This window comes from Sinocyclocheilus anshuiensis, unplaced genomic scaffold (genome assembly GCF_001515605.1).
Source record: "Sinocyclocheilus anshuiensis isolate Anshui unplaced genomic scaffold, SAMN03320099.WGS_v1.1 scaffold718, whole genome shotgun sequence".
Lineage (NCBI taxonomy): Eukaryota > Metazoa > Chordata > Actinopteri > Cypriniformes > Cyprinidae > Sinocyclocheilus > Sinocyclocheilus anshuiensis.
Window position 1 is genome coordinate 2512477 of NW_015546102.1, and position 20114 is coordinate 2532590.

The following is a 20114-nucleotide window of genomic DNA, read 5'->3' on the forward strand; positions in this document are numbered from 1 at the left end:
GCAAAACGATTCATATTTAAATATGAATTATGTGTGTCTCTGTGTTAATGAATGGCGCAGACGCGCGGTTTTGTGTAGTACTCGTACTGAAACGCTCGTGACGCTTCCGGTGATATTAACATCTGCCGTCTCACTAATGAGGACATAAATACATGAACAACATCTCCAGAACTGCTCTGAGAGTCACTTCATGAGCATTTGACCGTTTCATTTGAGTAAAACTATCATCATGTCATACACACACAGAAATGTAAAGGTATTCACGGCAAACCGTCAAAATAACAGTTCGGTTTAACTTGAGGGCATTGGCAGAAATGTATTACTATTGTTGAGTAGAATGTACGTAACAGGCTGCTACTACTACTACTAAAATTATTAAAACCTTATTTTTAAGGAATAAGCATTCAATATTTCTTCAATGTTTTAATTGTAATATTAAATGACCTTTATTTTCCAAAAAATAAAATTTGTTTAATTTTCATTACTTAAAAGATAGATTAAATGAATGTTTTATGCCTTAAAACAAAATGTAAATACACAACACAGAATTGTGTTGTGCCGTAAACCTAGGGAAAACACTGAAATATTTGTGTTATTTGTCGATTCAGCCACAGAAATAACTGCTTTACAGGTGAAAGGCTGGATATTTTTTGATTGAACATGGCAACAGGGGTAAGCACCTTTCTATTGCCTGCTGCAACAAATGCAGCAAGGTGAAGTTTGAAGAGGAACAATAATTGAAAAAAAATGTCTATGGCATCAGAACGAGACAGAATATACATATATTTGTATAGGCATCTATCTGTGGACTTTTGTGGGAGGAAGCTGGACAAAACTTGAAAATTACAGCCAGGAACTGGACAAAATAGAACACTTTTTTTTTTCTGGGAGTCGATGTGAGTGGAACTAAAAATCTATTCCATCCAGGCCTTTATCTTGTGATTTAGGGCAAGAGACCAGTATTCACAAAAGCCAAATCTTAAAGTCATGTATTAAGGTCACTAAAAGATCCTTCATTATCACAACAACACAATGACCTCCCTCCTCCACCTGGGCGACCAGGTGCACGTCTTACTTTGACCCGTCAGGATTAGAAGATTCCAGTGCGGTAAGAGGAGAGGTGGCTCTAGCCCCAGGTATAGTCAAGAGTGTCCTCTCTCCTCTCTGACTTTGAAGTGTCCCTCAGACAAAAGGCCTCCATCAGAAGCCCCCACCCCAGCTCAGGTCTTCCCCTCACTGCCCTCCTAATTACTGGTGAGGGGTCAAGCAGCAGGTCACAGACCAAAATGCCTGCTCTGATTAAGCTTTTTTTTAATGATGATGTTTTTCAGCCCAGTCTGAAAAGCACAACCAAAGCACTTTTGGTATTCAAAGATGTTTGATTTATCAAAGTGTGGCTTGACATGCAGGACAGGCCCGCTTCAATGACAGGGACTGATCCACCCCCCAAAAGACTGATGGAATGTTGCGTCCGCCCAATGGGGGCCCACCACACAGGGGACTATGTCATGTGTCAGAGCTGATTGGGGTCCCGGGATGTCTTCATGCCAGCGTAGCAACCGGTGTTCTCCAAACCCGCTCTCACTCTGTTATGAATAATGCATCATCTGGGCCCCCAAACACTTCAGTGATGTCAAAACAATGGGATTTTAAAAAGTATGCATGAAAACTGCTCAGGGGGAACTGAGGGGCATTGTTTCGGTGGGGATACCGCCAGAGAGACACACACGCATTGTTCGGGACGAGCCACCTGCTGATGGCCCTCCGTCCTGGGTCTATTTCACTCCGGGAGCTCCAGCAGCGAGTCGCCGTCCCTCCCACGCTCGGCCTGCGTTTTGGCCCAGCCACGCTTCATGCTCAGTCTCCTTATGTTTCACTTGTGCTCTTCGCCCACCCCGCTGTCTCTGATCAGAGCCGGCTAACATAATCTCACCCAACTGCCAACAAGCCTCACACTACAGTGTGAGAACGAAGACTGCTAACGGCCCCTATCCCACATCTCAGTCCCATCTGCAAAAAAGTCAACACAGTTTCTTTCTCATGAACACACACACACGTCGCTGACTGGTCGGACACATTTTTTAGATCTCAGCAAGTTAAATTGACAAATTAAAGTTGTGAACAATATGTCCTTAGCTCACAGGGACAAAATGCAACAGGATGTTATTGAATTACAGACTTGAAGGTCCATCAAATTAATGACACACTGATCACAGGACTCATCTGACTTTGCTTAAGGTCTCTCTGATCTACAATGAAATCCAAGCCATGTTTATGTCTTCAAATCATTATAATCAATCAGCCTCTATTGAACTGATATAACTGCTAGGCAATCGCACACTTTTCTGATTATAAACATACTTACAGTACATACTTAATTACCAAATTAAGATAAATTCAACATAAAGGAAAGTATAATATTGTAGTTAATATTAAAAAAACACATTCATTATTATTATTTATTATCTGAACAAAAATGAACAATATTATAAAATAATTTAAATATTAATTGTCAGCAATTTATTAATAAAATAATATATAATCATTTAATTAATATTTCATTACATGTATTTTTTAAAACTCTAGCAACAGAAGCAGCATTGAAATCAAATATCTGAGCAAATTTTGTGATTTCAAATCATTATAATCATCGAAAGAAGCAACTAAATCACACATTTTCTCTAATAATCGCACCTAACATTAAAACCTGTAATAAATATATTTGCACATTTATTCCCCAAATTCATATGGAATCAACATAACAAAAATAATAATATTGTAGATAATATTAAAAATAAATAGTTAAAATTATTATTCAAATAATAATAAATAATAATTTAAATAACATTTGTTTAATGCCATTTTTAATGCTAGCAACAGAAAATGCAGATAAGGCGTTAAACTGTCCACATTAAATGCAGAAATGAATGTGTTCAATTTCCCAATCCTATCATTAACTATTTTCACACTAGTAATGATATTTTGTGCTAGTCAATTAAACATCAGCTACATGTTATGTAGGCTACAGGTTACAAGGCTGCTACTGCCAGGAATGAAAACATCACTCTTTTCCTGAGAAAATAGATTGTACGTTTTTTGTTCCAGCATATGTTCCAAATGTTTCCTAGAAAATTAGCCACTTCACACAATGTAATCACACACATCAAAGCTTTTACGCACAGCTGCTGGCATTTCCTCTGTTGCAAACAACAGGTAATCAATAGGCACGTCTCGACCTGCCTTAGCTGCGCTTTGCCCAAAGCGGCAGACGAGCTTAGCGACGCTCTGTTGTGATTCACCGGTGAGAAAGTGGCTCTGGGTTTGCCGTTGTGCCTGTCAGCCTTCCTCACACCATAACACTTCTCTTTTACGGGAACAGAAAGAGTATTCTTTGAAGTGCAGGAAATTAGCAAAGACTGGAGTGTCCCATTAGCATGTTAAGGTAAACAAACACAGCACACTAAACCGATAAGTAACATTTTTTATGTTCGAATTCAGTTGTTACATATTTCATCCAGCCAAATCAAAATAACCTCTATCGAGAGGCCTTCATCTGACGTGTACCCCCAAAAAATACGCTCTTCATCCAGCACTAATGATGGCCCTGTACTTTGCTAGGATTTCATGGGCCAACTGGCACATCCCCATGACCAATCTGCTGAACTGCGGCTGTAAATCCACACCCCAGGAAATGCTACCCAACCACAGGCCCACACAAAAACATCCCTCACCTTCAGTGGGAAAGTTACTGCCCAACAAATCTCTCTTCTCCACTTCACAAATGCAGCGAGCCATTATATCGGCTTCGGCAATGGTGCCACCCGCAAAACTCTGTGAAGCAATCTCGTTACACGAGGGTGGGTGTCTTTTTTTCACTTTTTCAATTTAGAGGGTTTTGTCCATATACCCAGATTAACAGCACTACAATATGCCAAAGGGGCCTCTGTACCAAGAACTCCAACGGGCTGGTGCATTCACGAAAACAATTCATCCACCAGGCCAGCTATGACAAAACACTCTTTTTATGCCTGAAACCTTGATTTGTTTTACATCTAATGTAATAAAAATAAATGAAATCCACCATCTGACTGGCTGTTTAAATTTTAAACCAGCAGACGTTTTAAAATCAAATTTTTAAGATCTGTACAAATAAAATTAATACTGTATGTCTATAAAGAACAAACCCATACAGTATAAGCCAAAAATGCCCTGATTTTCACTCGCCGACAGGTTTTGCGAAATCGCCGACAAATGCCCGAAATCGAAGGCAAATCGGTGCTCGTTCACGCGAGTGACAATCACGCAGTGTGAATTATCAAAGACGCGATCTGAGAGAATCGCCGACACCTGTGAATTAGGGCTGTGCAAATAATCGAATGTGATTTTCATGCGCATCTCGTCAGTAAAGCTGGTTCTGTGATTAGTAGTAAATCTCCAGCACGTGCATTCAGATGGAGCGGCATTTACTACACAGAGCCGTAGATCACTGACAAGCTATGCAAAATCACGTTCATAATCGGCAATGAATCGCCTGCGATTTTGAACATCTTTGTTATAATTTGTTCGGGGAGGACTTATAGACCACAATATCAGCTTGATCTTGCGTTATTTCTAGGGATGCACCGATACCACTTTTTCCAGTACTCGCCCGATACCGATACTTTTATTTTTGGTACTTGCCGATACAGAGTACCGATACCGATATTTTTATTGCATTTGTACATTTTTTTAAATATTGGGTACAGAAACCAAAAGGGTATGTATAATGTTAGTTGGTTAACTTCATTTATCAAATAGATACAGTCAAACCAAAATTTATTCAGACACCTTCAACATTTCTCACATTATCACAGTTTATTCGCTATAGTTTAGAAAATGGTAATAAAATATGACAAGAACTCAGAGTTAAACTGTGTCAGAACAAATTCATCTTGATAATGTTAGATAATTTTGATAGAAAGGTATGTAATAGATTACATCTGATAATTATATAACGCCTTTTTATTCATAATGGAAAAATCAGACAGGTTAAAACATACAAGTATTTAGGAGTGATGATTGACGATATGTTATCATGGAAAGATCATATTGACGCTCTCTGTAAAAGAACAAAGCAGAGAATCTACTTTCTTCGTCGTCTTAGGTCATTCGGAGTAAGAAAGCAGATTCTTCTGTTGTTCTTTATGTCTGTGATAATGAGTGTACTGCAATACTGCAACTCCATTTGGTATAGGAGTTTGTCTGTTATGCTAAAAACAAAGCTGTTCAATCAATTAAAAATTTGCTCAAGGATTGTAGGTCAGCCCCTTGAGAAGCTCTATGATTCAGCTTATTATAATAATTTGTTAGGACTGGCTAACAAGATAGTTTCTGATCCTAATCATGTTTTGCATAATGAGTTTGAATTATTACCATCAAACAGGAGGTACAGAGTCCCAAGATTCAACAAAGTTAGGCTGAAACACTCTTTTGTGCATCAGGCGATCCTGGAGTTGAATAAGACACTTAATCAAAAATCAAGAGTAATGTGAACATGGGTAGTTGTAGGAGTGTAGTAGGAGGGTAAGGCATAATGTAATGTTTAAGGGAGTGTAATGTATATTATGTTTTGTTTGTGTGTGGATGAAGTGCATGTTGTTGTTTAAAGGATGTTGATTGTTGTAAACACAGATACTGTCATGCAAGAAAAATTTCAGACTCGTCTGACAATAAAGTTATATATATCATATATCATATTACAATCAACCAAAAATTATTCAGACAGCTGTTAGTATGACAGTATTTATTAACTATGAATACTTTGTCGGGCAACCCTTAGCCTTAATGACAGCCTGTAGTCTCTTGGGCGTGCTGTCACCCAGCTTCATGCAAACCTCAACTTCAGTGCCCGATACCGATACCAGTATCGGTATCGGTGCATCCCTAGTTATTTCCTTATCACTTCTCACCAGGGTTTTTCCTGCATAGAGAATTATGAGGCGGCTGTCTCCGCCAAATTTTGTGCCGCCTCTGGTTGTTGACAAAACTCAGGCAGGCAGTCACGTGCAAGCGTCACTGAACTGCTTCCATTAGAGCTTTTAAGTCATATTTGGAAAAATACTAATATTTTTATACAAGTTTACTTGATATTTCTTTACACAGAATCATAATTTCTATTAATTTTCCACTGATTTACACGATCTGATGAGCATTAACTCATTTAAAGCGGTTCTGTTTACTACACACACACTGAAGCGCGCGATGCTCGTGGTGATTTCAGCATCTGTCATCTCACTAAATGAGGACAGAAATACACAAACAACAACTCCAGAACTGCTCTGAGAGTCACTTCATGAGTATTTTTACCATTTCATTTGAGTAAAACTAGCGTCATATGATATACACACAGAAATATAAAGGTATTCACGGTAACCCGTCAAAATAAAAGTCCGGTTTAACTTGAATACATTGCAGCAGAAATATATTACTTTTGTTCAGCAGAATGTACATACTACTACTACAACTAAAATTATTAAAACTTTATTTTTTTTAAAGTAAAAACACAACATTTATTCCATGTTTTAATTTTAATAGTAAATCCCCTTTGTTTGCCAAAAAAATTAAAAGTTTAATTTTCAATAATTTAAAGATAAATTAAATTAATGTTTTATGCCTTCATTCGGTAACAGGATACAAAACACAGAATTTCTGATGAAAAAGAAAACATTTCATGAGGCTTATTTTAAGAATAAATCTGAATAAATTAAGTTGTTTTTATGCATTCAAATAATTAGACATGCTACAACACCGAATTTGGTAACAATAAAACATATGGTGAAAGAAAATAAAAGATTTCATAGGGCCCTAAACATGTAATTTTTTGTCAAACTTTTAATAAACTGATGTGACATTGTATAAGTTCCATGATTTTAATTAATTAGACATGCTTTTTGATTAATAAAATGTAATTTAACCATTAAAAAGGATTCTAGAAAAATTAGAACGGAATTTGGGAAAAAATAAAACAGATTTCATAGGGCCCTATATTTAACACACGATTACAACAGTATATGGTTTGTATGTTATTTTAATGAGATTTGGGGTGTTTTCTTAACAATAAAGAATGTTTACATGAGAAATGCCGAGCTGGTAGCTTAGTATAAAAAACTACAAATACGTTATTACAAACACTTGATGCTGGTTTGAAGTGAGATTTGAGTAAAAGCTTACTATTAATTTTATAAAAAGTCTTAGCTTGGTGCTAATGTTAGCTCTAATGCACCTGTTACCCTGCTGCAATTGCTTTTAATGATGTATCAGAAGAATTCACGCAAGGTTGTAAGAAAATATTTCGTTTTCTAGAAAGACACTTTAAGTGGATAAATGTATATTGGATCAATGCAATGTGGACTAGGAGACTATAAAGGAGTGGATAAAGTGGAAAATTTTAAATTTCATGAAATGTTTAACAACCTAACGTTATATGTTCACCTATACTGCAAAAGGGCCCCTTTTAGCTGGTATGTTTCATTTAATTTCATGTTCAACTTTATAATTGTCATTTTCTTCAATCATATAATTATTATAGCACCTAAAATACGTTGCGTGTTAAAAGTGTTTGTTTTCAGCCAGTTGAAGGGTGGGTACATTGTGTGCACATGATCAGGATGGTACCACCTCCGCCTCATTTTAAGCCAGGAAAAACCCTGCTCGCGTGCATTTGGTTGTGAAACGTATTTTGCGGACCAGACAGAGTTGTCGGCGATTCTTCCTATTGTAAAGTCATGCAGTGTGTAACCTCCTGTCGCCGATCTATCGTGCAATGTGAACACAGCAGCAACTGAATGCTACCCCAGATAGTCGTGGTGTGAAAACAACGATCCGATGATTTTGAAAATCATGCAGTGTGAACTCGGCATAAGTGAAACTCACATGGTACAAAAACACGTCTAGACTCGATTACAAATTTTGATACTGTCTCTCTGCACCATAGTGTCACCCACAAGGCCTGTGGTCTTGGGGAAACCCATATATTACTCAAGAGAGTCATACTTCGAGTACCAGTGATAGTAGTCCTGCATCTAAATGTGGTCGTCACTCCCAAAACTTTGCAGTGTGTACCTGGCCTATGTGTACAATCTTTGAGAGCCATAATAAGAGCTTTACGACCAGAGGAAAATAGCTCTACTGGAAGACCACTTTTTAACCATGTCTAAGAAAAGAGAAAGACTTGAGCTAATTTTAAACTTGAGACCGTTTTGCTTGGTTCTGTGTGGACGCTTAAGGGTTGAGAAAGTCTTTTAAAAAAATCAATCCTTTGGATTGAATTCACAGGTTCATAAATAAATAAAATAAAAATAAAACAGGGATAAATTGGGAAAAATCTTAGATTACTTGATATTTTATATGCCTAGTTCAGATGCTATAAACTGGAATGGTAATATAACTACAAATTCAAAACTTGGACACATTTTACTGAATGTATGTTTCTCATGACCTTTATAAATTAATGTAAAAATGTTATGCGTTTCTTTGCAAATTAAAATTATGATTATTATTTCATCTAATGAAGAAGGACAAGCAGCCAACAAATGTCTAGCATAGATGAACTGCTTTAATGCAGTATAAAAAGCCTCCCATGATGCAACTCATGAAGTTAGTTGTGAAAATGACTGTGATCTAGCCTAGACAATGCGCAGTGAGTTTTTGGTTTAACTCAATTTGTGTTATGTAATAGTTTTGATGACTTTACTATTATTATAAACTGTGGGAAACCGTAATAATAAAGAATGACTAGCTATGTCTGAATTTGTCACTGGTAGTGTAGTACACTTTAAACAAGTAGCGTCAAAACAAACAAAAAGTCAATTTCACCTGGAATCAATTCCGTACATTTATAAAAAAGACAAACACTCAGTGCTGCTATCTGAATTACACTAAATCAGTCTACAGACCTAGTGCATGGAAGAATGAAAGACTTCCTGGCTGTTATCACGGCACTTTTCAACCTCAGAGCACTTAAGAGAAACTCTTCTTCACAACAGAACAGCACATTCTTTCAGCTACCCACATGATGAGCGTCATTTGCTCTGGACGTGCTTCTCTAAAATCACAGAGGGAATTATTTGATATTTAGCCCTTCCAGTAAAAACATCCCACCCTTCTGAATGTCCAACTGTCACAGGAGTTTAACATTACACTAAAAACATCTCAATGTTGGATTCAAAGAAAAAATACACTAGGCTTGGCTTTCTGATGTGTTTTGACAAAAGAAACAACAAAAAGGAACCATTTCTGCATTTAACTAGGAAAGATGTCGATCTGTAAGGAAGGTACAAAACCATTTAACCCTTTAAAAACAATTTGACTATGACAACTTTGAACTTCTTAAAAATTCCCCAGCTGCCAGAAAGTCAAACAACCACAACTGAGGTGAAAAGTGCCTTTGAAAACATTCTGAAATTTCGGCGAGGAAGAGTCATTTTCATGTGTCGCACACCTAACAACAGTCAATCGAAGGCACCATAGCAACAAGTGAACATGTGCTCTGAAGGAATGCAGGGTATGCAGGAGGAGGGGGCTTCATGGCGGAGGAGGAATCACTGACGAGAAGAGTTTGGTCACACCGATCAAAGTGATGAGCTAAGCTCATAGTCGTCAACATAAACACTAACGGAAAAAGTACTGTGACTGCAGTTTTCTGATAAACACTTTACAACCCACTAGTTTTCTAGCTTAAATGAACCACGTTGTGGCTTCAAAAATCTCGCGTGTGATGTGCATTCAGACTACAGAGCAAATTAGCACGAAGATGAGTTCCTGTAGCGTTCCTCCTGGCTGGCTTGTAGATCCTAGCTGGCATAAAATAACAGCCAGGGAGGCGAGGAGAGCTGTGATGATCAATCTCCGTGCAGACAGGATGAATCCATACATTTAGAGGGTCAGTGAGCATCTCCTCCACTGAGGAGGAAGAGTGGGGAGGTCAAAAGCATGTGCTTGTGGGAAGTGTCACCAGGCCGCCTGACAGAGGGTGGTGTGGAGAATCTCACTCATCAATACTTAACCAAACAGTTGAAATAAAAGCAGCTGGAATCCCATTTGCACTGATAGAACTACTGGGAAACAGAATTAGCTGTTCATATTCATTCAAATATGCACCAAATCTTTATCTGGGTTTTTCATTCCATTTGTTTTGCTGGTATTTGTGTTTTTGTTATGGCCACCTGCCACAATTTCACAGTATTGATGTTATAATAGCATCTTTTGATAACGATTGTGTTTTTTTTACCAACTTCAGGTAATGCTTTGGCAATACATATAATGTCATGCTAATTAAGCAATTTGAATTTGTGCAATTTCTTGTGAGAAATACAGGAAGTTTCTTTACAGTGTAGTGAGCTAGTGAGCTATTATCTGTCCGTAGGCCTGTCAAGATAACAACTTTTTGTTGTGCGATATATTGCCCCAGAAATAATTGCGTTAAGCGATATTATTGTCATTTTAAAGACCATTTTATGCCACTGAATATATAATCATATAAATATATGACCTCACACATTTTAATGTTAGTGCAGATCTGTTAGTTGAACTTGAATTGGAAAAGTGTTTAAAAGACATTTTAAAAAGATGAATTACTGCTTTAATATAACCAAAATCCTTTACAGTGCTGCACATAAACATATTTAAGACAAAAATAGCAAATATATAGCTACCGCACTTGTTTTGCAGCTGACCCCCATTTAAGGTGGTGAAATGCTTTTTGGAAAGAAAAAAGCAACAATTCCCTTGCTGGGGGTGGGACAGTTTGGCTATTCTTAGATGGGAAAGTATCTAAATATGTATATACCACAAACCATAATTGGCCAGTCACTATCTATACTCCAGAGCTCTGTCATAAATGCTGTATTTACTGTGAAAGACAACATAATAGCGGCTTTTCAATCTTTCATCATAGCAACTGTTTCTCTAAAAGAATCTAACAGGAACATAATCTTCTAGCTGTTTCCAATAATGCAGAACAGGAACACATAGGCCTAGTTCTCCAAAAAAGTACCTTGAAACAGTAAACAGAAATAACTAACAACAGGCTCAGTGTATCATGTGGTCACATCTATTCGAGGTGGTGGGGGTGGGGGGCACTGAGAGAAACACTCTCAGCAGGATAGCTAGGAGTTTACCAGTGGCATCCTGACAGACGTGGCACTCCTCCAGTGATGGGAATGAGAAACACTAACAGAGCCTACAAACCTTCGACATCAGCATGGACTGACCCATATACACATTTAAAAGAAACTGATACGTCATAAAAAGCGATACCACAAGATCAACCACAGCTGCAACAAAGCACTTTTAAAAGCAAGCGTTAAGTAGAACCTCACCTTTGGAGTGAAAAGCCTCCTTTAGGCTCAGGAGCACGTCAGAAAACGTGCGCACATCATTGACCAGCTGCATGATGTAGTCAGGGTCCCCTCCAGGGGTGGTGGTGGTGTGATCAAGGCCCATAGCACTGAGAGGGTTCGTCTTAGAGCTGCGGCCCATTTCTAGCGTTTTGTTGGACCCGGGGGACAGGGACACAGGGATGTTGGGCTGGGAGAGACGAGCACCGCTTGTCAAGCGCTTATTCCCACTGTTGCTGCCCTGACGGAACATTCCAGCAGCCGCTTCTGCCAATACTGAGCCGCCTCAGCCGCTGATCCAAGCGCCCTCCTGCCAGTGGAGAGCTGAAGGTACTGCAAGACAGAAAGATGATAAATTAATGATCAATTAAAACAGCATACGGGATAGCAGAGCCAAAGATCCTAAAGAATGTGCAGAATGATCCTAAATGTGAACAGTTTACCAAATGTTCCTATGAACAAATATGCAACAACTCAATGCCCATAAATATCTCTTTATTAAGCAGATAGTTCACCCAATAATAAAAATTCTGTCATCATTTACTAACCCAAACAGTTGCTGGTCCCCACTGACCTCCATAGTATGGAAAAATACTGTGGATGTCAATGGGAACCAGAAACTGTTTGATTACCTTCATTCTTCAAAATATCTTCTTTTGTGTTCAACAGAAGATAGAAATGTATATAGGTTTGTAACAACTTGAGGATGAGTAAACGATGACAGAATTTTAATTTTTGGGTGAGCTATTCCTTTAAGAAACTTTTTGAAAACAGTTTTTGCTGCTTAATATTTTTGTGGAAACTGTGATATATTAGCATTTACAGTAAAAGTTTGGGGTAGGTCAAAATAAAAATAATGGAATTAATACTTTCATTCAGCAAGGATACATTAAATTCTAATTCAAATTACATCTGTTTTTTTGAACTTTCTATTGAACAAAAAAAAATCCTTAAAAAAACTAAAATATTAAGCAACACAACTATTTTCAACATTAATAATAAGAAGAAACATTTCTTGAGCAGCGAATCTGAATAATATCTGAAGGATCATGTGACACTGATGACTGAAGTGAAGGCTGCTCTACACTACACTACACATAGTGTGACGCATTAAATAAATAAATATATATATAACTATAAATAATAAATAAATAATAGAGATAATATTGCAGTTTATTTAGTTAGTTTTTTTAAATAAAATAATAAAGTGTGATAATACTATTATAAATAATTTAAAATATTTTAAAATAAAAAGGGAGTATTAAATACAAATACAATTATTATATAGTAAACTTTAAAATAAAATGCTAATATTTACTTCTTTTTTAATATGAATTTTCATCATTTTCAAATTTAAAATCAGCAGGCTTTTATTTTGGCGGACTGCCGGTGTAGTGCCGAAATTTGCACCCTGCCAGATTATGCACCCCCTAGTATTGGTAGGTTTAGGAGTAGGTGTGGGGGAGGGGTTAGGATTAGGGGTGGGGTTGGGATTAGGCAATCAGGTAGCGACTTCAACTAGGAGGTGCATAATCTGGCAGGGGTGCAGAATTCGGCACAACACCGGCAAGTAAATATATGCGCTTCCGAGTTCCGACAGACGCATGCGAGCACGAGCACTTGTGACACCGTGGGCATTTTTAAAAGACTTTTGCGTGCTTTTTTCGTAGTCAAACGGCGGTAAATTATTTACTTCCACAGTCTATAAATATGAAAGCAAAAACACTGTAATGGTAATGTTTAACTGTTGTCAGGTGGTAATTGAAGCAAAATAAACCCTTTAAAATTAGCCGCGAAATTAACTTGTCTCATTCTGAAGGGACGTAAATTAAACATGATGGCGCAAGCAACCGCGAAGACGGAAGATATTATTTCTGTATATTACCAAAGATTGAAGATAATACCACCATGATAGATTCTGTATGTAATTGATTTTATTTTACGTTGAGGACACTTTATAAAACCTACAGAGGATGGGACCCAGCGGCCTTCACTAACATGACGCAGTTTTGAAATTCTTCTAACCGTAACGGTCATCTGACAGACAGACGGATGGGTGCTTAGCTAAAGGTAAGCATTATAAATGTACGTTTATTTGTCGTTTTGTCCATGTAATGTTAAATTTCACTCTAAATTTATATTGTTCTGTGTTTAATAAGTTTTCAAATTCCGCTCTTTGTTATTTTACATATCCCTGTGGGTTAATTTGCACGTGAGGTCAAGTAACATTAGGTGGTCCAAGATACAGTCTGAGGTAAATTTATGTTTGTCCCTTTTAGTTGTTTAAATTGGTCACTAAAACACGTAACTTTACAATAATATATTTAATTTTCAAAACTTCATCTGGTGTGAAGTGTTTGTTCTTGTAGTAAAATGCGTTAGACTTTGTCGTGGATCCCGGACACTCATGCGATTCTGTGAGAGGCGTTTAAAATTTTAAAAATAATTTTAAAAAGCACACTGAAAAGATTCAGTAAAGACTAAATATCAATCAGTCTGACAGAAGACAAAATGAGCATTGTGAAGCTATATTTATATTTATAATAATCGTTTATATTTCAATTGTGTTTCAGGGCAGTTCGTGAAGACAGATGTTGCGACAACCTCTGGACTAGGGCTGGGCGATCTAGCTAAAAAATTGATCAACGATATAATGTTTCATATCGTTCTGTATCGATAATTATTGACATTTTTATAACCTTTTTTAAAACAAAAAGCAATAGAATTTTTTTTTTTTAACCACTGTATTTATAATTAACACAATTTATTGAGACAAACAACAAATATATTTTTTTTTAACAATCAAACACAATAAAAATTAAACATATCTCATTTCTAATGTTTTATATGCAGATTAAATAGGTCTTTATTGTATAGGTCTAATTGTCTCCCGTGGCCACAGGAGGGCGCAATGAGCAAAATAATGCAGCGCATTTAGCAAGTAACTCTATAAAAACGTGCATTACGTCTAAATTAACTCATAAATATCAAATATAATCAAATATAACTCATATAAATCAAATACTCATAAAAATCAAATATAATTAACTCATAAAAATCAAATATATATAGTGTTTTCTAAAAGTTTAAACTGTTTTAACTTTGCATGGCTTTCTATACATCTCTTGTGTGACGCGAGTGCAGCAGTCATATTTGTCCGTCTAAAAATGTGCTGAATATGCGTTCTAGGGATGCACCGAAATGGAAATTCTAGGCCGAAGCCGAAGCCGAACAAAATGAAACACTGGGCCGAATGCCGAACACAGTTTTTCACATTTTCCCCCCATGTAGGCCTATTTTGCCATTTTTTTTCACAATTGCATTAATTAAATTGCCAAAATGTGCTTTTTACTGTTTTGTCCTACTTTTCAAATAAAAAATCAATTACAAAACAACAATTAAAAAATATTTACTTAACACTGAACATTTTTTTTACATTCTAGCAGACATTATACCAACAAAGCACAATTTAGCTTAAAATTAATTAGTAAAATAATATTTTTTGGTCATTTTTGAGACTTGAATCAGGCATGAATTTTTTACTGTACAAATAAAGGCAGCCTTGCTGAGCAGAAAATACTTATTTTAAAGCATTAGAATATATTACAGATCCCAATTTGAACACTATGTGTGAATGTTATAATACATGTATTAACAGGGCTGTTGTAGGGTAATTATTATCATTATTATTGTCTTACTTTTTTATTTTATTTTACATAACGACAGTAAAATTACAATACTATCATTTATGAATGTCGATGGAGTTATTGCTTTTTCTCTGCTTTTATTTTGGCAGAAATGCGCAGGAAGATCTCAGTGATTCTTTTTGTTGACAACAGCATGCAGATTTATAATTATAAATGATTCTCATTACGAATTTGGGAAAATGTTTGTCGCACATATCACATTGGCACATGCCTTTAAAAAAAAATCACAAAAATGTTACTGAGCAAGCAACTGACGAGTAACACAGTTTTAGTGCAGATTTTCCTCGCGCTTTGGACTTTGAACCCTGGCACAGAATACATGCAATTCGCTGTCAGAATACATGCAATTCGTGCGTGCATTAGAAAATATAACATTCTGCAGTTTGTTTACTAATCGTTTGAGGTATTTTCGCGATTTCAATCATCATACAGTAACCTAACCACCAGCATAGTGTTGTCAAAAGACCTGGTATTTCGGTACCAAGTCGGTACTAAAAAAATGAAAACGTTACGGTACCAGGTTTTTTTAAGTACCGGTGGTACCGAGTACCCGGTCAACCCTTTTGTGTTTTGCTTTGGTACCGAAATTGGTACCGAGAACCGTGGATTTTCACTGGTATTGGTACCGAATACTGAAATTTTGGTACCATGACAACACTACACCAGCATTAGCCACCTCTTCTTCTCATCGGAGACTTGAGAATATTCGGTGCAACCCTAATGCATTCTGTGTGAATGGTTTGGTTTCGGTTTTAACCCATTCAAGATCTTCTCCGCATTGAGCTTCTATATTTCTCTAATATTTTGAATGCATAACACAGCAGCGGCGCGTCTCGTGGGCTACACTAACAAAACATTAAAATGCAACAACGTCACTTACATCATCATCACTGCATCTCACGCGCCACTGATGACGCTCACTGATGCACACACACCTAACATTCAAATGCAAATGTTTATTTTAAAATCGACTAATATTCATTCTTTATTCACAATCTCCTCATCACAGGCAGGCACAGCGCTCAATTCAGCATGTGCTCGTGTTTGTGTGTGCTGTCTGCGTCGCTCATAGCACGTGCCTATATCGTGCACTATATCGAACATTTTTTCTATTGATATCGAAGAAGGTGTACCATCGATAAATATCGATACCGTTTTATCGCCCAGGCCTACTCTGTACTGAAGTCAGTTCCACCTGCCACATCAGACTCTGCTGTATATGGAGGCCCTTATGTGTGTACTTTTCATTATTGTGCATGCAGATATTATTCAGGTATGTGAACACTTGACTATTGCATAAATAATGAATGTACCATCTTTGAATGTACCAGAATTTTAATTGGTTAATTGCAGTTGAAATAAAAATGAATGAGAACCCAACGATGCACTGACTTTAACTGAAATATTGACTGTTTACTTTTGTCCTCTTTTTAGAGCTGCTTTACTGCATAACTGAATTTGGTTTGCCTTATTGACACTATTTTCCTGTTTAACAATGTAAAGCTGCTTTGGCACAATCTGTATTGTATGAAGTGCTATATATAAATAAGGGTGAGTTAACTTGCTTTTGACAATGCTTCATGGAAATGTTTGTGTGCAGTCTGTTTTGAACAATTTTGTATTTTTGAAAATTGAATTAGTAGCCTTCAATTTTCATTTAGAAATAAATCAGTAAAATAAGATTACATCAAATCAGTCTCAAGTGAATTGTAATTACACAAATACAATAAGTTGTGGTTACTTAATTTTTTCAAGGCAACGGGTTTCCTCAATTTAAGTAAGTAGACAGAACTCAGAGTAACTTCTTAGTTTTAAGTTAAGTAGATTCACACTTTTAATAGCAATTTAATGAATTTACGTTAGTCCAACTTAAAATAAAGTGACCATAACACATTTTCTGTTGTTTATTTGTTAATGTAATTCAGAATTGTCAAGTTCACTTAACTTTTTTTCTTTTAATTATGCATGAATTTCATTTACTTAATAATTTTAAGGCAACGGGTTTCCTCAATTCTTTTTAAGTAAAGTCAACTGATCGCTTTTTACAGTGTAACAATATTTTACAATATTAACGTTTTTACTATATTTCGGATTAAATAAATGCAGCCTTGATGAACATAAGAGGATTTTTTTTTTTTTTTTTCAAAATCTTAAAAAAAATCATGTTTATAAATCATGATGGATTAATTTAATTATATTCTCTTTATATTAATTTAATTATATAACTCAGTTATATGAGTGTGCAAAAAGTGTGCAAAAAGTTTGCACGCATGCTTTTTAGTTGGCATATGCATGAGAATACTTTCACATAAGTTTCTGCCGTTATAAATCCCAATTTGTTCCTCACTTTTGATGTAGAATGAAATCCATGCATTGAGAATCTAATCTGACTGTATGTGCGTTTAAAAAAAAAAAAAATAGCAACCTGAAGTGCTAACTGAAGGTTGTAGGTTCAATTCCCACAAGGGTGATCTATAACTCACTCTTGTAAGCCTGATGGATTAGGTATGTGTGTGTGTTAAGTGAATTTTGATTTAGTTTGGATATAAAAACATCACCTAAAGCACACATTTCTCCTCATTTACATACTGAAAGGATATGTTATGCTGACATGTCATAAATTTATCAAAATATCAGGGTTGCCTTTCTAAGCAAACAGGAACTTTAATTTTAAAACCAGTTTCCACAGCTCCCAAAAGGGCTCTCATTCAAGCTCTGCGTTATCATTATGATGATCTAGGAACAACTAGAACTCAAGACTCTCAGACTACCTGACCCTATTATCTACGGATGCATCATCCATTCACATGCATTTCTTGCAGTCAGGACTGTTTTCTTGTGCACTATGATTACGTGACTGTCTTTGTCTACAGGTAAGGCATGTCTGCCGCAGAATGCGAGTAATGCACCGATCTTATCATCTACCAGGGGCTTGACAACTGTCACTCAAAACTAACCCTGTGCCTGTGTTCAGTGTTACGTGAGGAAATGGACAGGAAAAACACGGACACGAGGTTGAATATGACCAATAATAGATTTACGTCCAAATGAAATGTACAGATTTGGCTTGACAGGCTTGGCTCTTTAACGGAGCATAAAATAAGCATTAAAACACACTTATGTATTATTAAAATCTTGTATTTTGATTAAGTGTATAATTTTTTGACTGTTATGGAGCACATATGATGTGACAAACCGAGTTTAATAACTAATACCTCTCAATACAGTAACTGTTCTCCACTTAATAGCTAACGTTATACTTTAGCGCTGCTAGCTAACCACTTCACACATAAACATTTTTAACAACTATTTGCTGTGTTTAGAGCGTCTCAAACAAGTGGTACTTACGTGAATAGTTCATGAAGAGCATCATGCTGCAGAATTATTTAGTTGAATCCCTTGTAAATCCATAAAACAAGCTCAAAAGAGACGCTCGCAGACGGACCGCTCTTCACATCACAACTAACGAGATAAAAACTTGCTGAGACTGCCTGTATTTGGTCATTTGGATAGGCCTATATATATATATATATATATATAAATTACCAAATACAGGCAGTAAAAAGAAAAGTAAAACACTGATAATAATAAATTATATTTTTATTTAATAATAAAAAACACTGATAAGTGTAGAATATAAAAAAATTAGAACACATATTTTTATATCAAATTGTGGACTTAAAAATAAAAACAAATGAATATAATAATATCAGTATAATAAACAAGAGAGACATTGGCACAGAGAAACGGATCCCATTATAACTAGAAAAGATGGGGGAAATGTGAAATATAAAGTTTATCCTAATTAATTATTAATCGCAACTCTAATACACGTTTATCACTACAAAATAAAAACATTTCTAAAACAAAAGCAGCACGTATCAAAAGCTTAGCAATAGAAATGTTGATCGCGCCTTTGAAGAATGACGTGACTCTGCCGACACCTTGCGGCTGAAAGTTTCATTACCTGTGTATTTATGTCCGTGTGTGTGATATTTCTAATGTGTGTTTATGTGTGTTCGTATGAGCTTAGGCATGTGTAGACCTATAGAAACTCCCCGTTAACAGTCGTGCTTTGAAAAAAACAAGAGGAAATCCACCGCGTGGGTCCTTCGTTGCCCGCCGTCGCTTCCTGATTGGTTTCATATTGAACATGGCGGCTGTTAGTAAGCAGGGATGGGCAGTATTTCAGATACATGTATTTAAAATACGTATTTGAAATACAAAATACTATTTAGTATTTTAAAGCCTTTGGCAAAAATCTAATGTAATTTGTATTTAAATACATTTAAGATTAGTATTTTTGTATTTTCAAAATACATAAAATACATTGTGCCAGTCAACCTCCTTATCAGCGTGTTGATTTAGTTCAGATACACTTCCCAACCCCTTGACTGACTCAAAACGTAAACACGTGACCTCAAAGCAAACTTCCTATTGGCTGGTGGAGTGCGGCAGATCATGCCGCTTGTTTTTCTCGTCAAAATTACATGTGCTGCTCTGAGACTGGAGAAATGTACAGTAATAATAAAGGTGCTTTATTTTAGAGATAACAGTGAGTGAGATGTTGATCACATAGAGTGATATGTTAGGCATAACGTCAGCATGTCAGCAAGGCTATATTATGATAAAAAATGCATACTTTAATCTCTCTCTCGCTCTCTCTCTATATATATATGGGTGTGTGTGTGTGTGTGTATATATATGTATGTATTTTTGTATTTTCAAAATACATAAAATACATTGTGCCAGTCAACCTCCTTATCAGCGTGTTGATTTAGTTCAGATACACTTCCCAACCCCTACATCCATCACGTGAGCTGCAGCTGTACAGCTCCATCCAGCATTGAGTGAGCGACTTTACTGGAATAAGATAAGGTGAGGATGTCATGGTCAACTGTACTTGTCGATTAAAGTTAAAATAGTGCATCATTCCGATTTGCCTTCAGTTAACATGAAAGAACAAAAGAGCACTGACAACGGGAAAAATAGCGATTAAGGTGTAAATCGACGGAACTTTTTCTAAATCGTT

At 36.3% G+C, this 20114-nt stretch overlaps 1 protein-coding gene across 1 annotated transcript in view; it reads right to left on the reverse strand.

Annotated features, from left to right (window-relative positions):
- Window positions 1–18546, reverse strand: part of LOC107700500 (rho GTPase-activating protein 29) — a 48912-nt gene extending 30366 nt beyond the window's left edge. The window contains exons 1-2 of the mRNA XM_016502172.1: window positions 18431–18546; window positions 11358–11708 (exon numbers count right to left, since the gene is read on the reverse strand). Coding sequence (XP_016357658.1) covers window positions 11358–11628 — 271 coding nt within the window. The 5' untranslated portion in view covers window positions 11629–11708; window positions 18431–18546. The remainder of the gene's footprint in view (window positions 1–11357; window positions 11709–18430) is intronic.
- Window positions 18547–20114: the final 1568 nt, after the last annotated feature.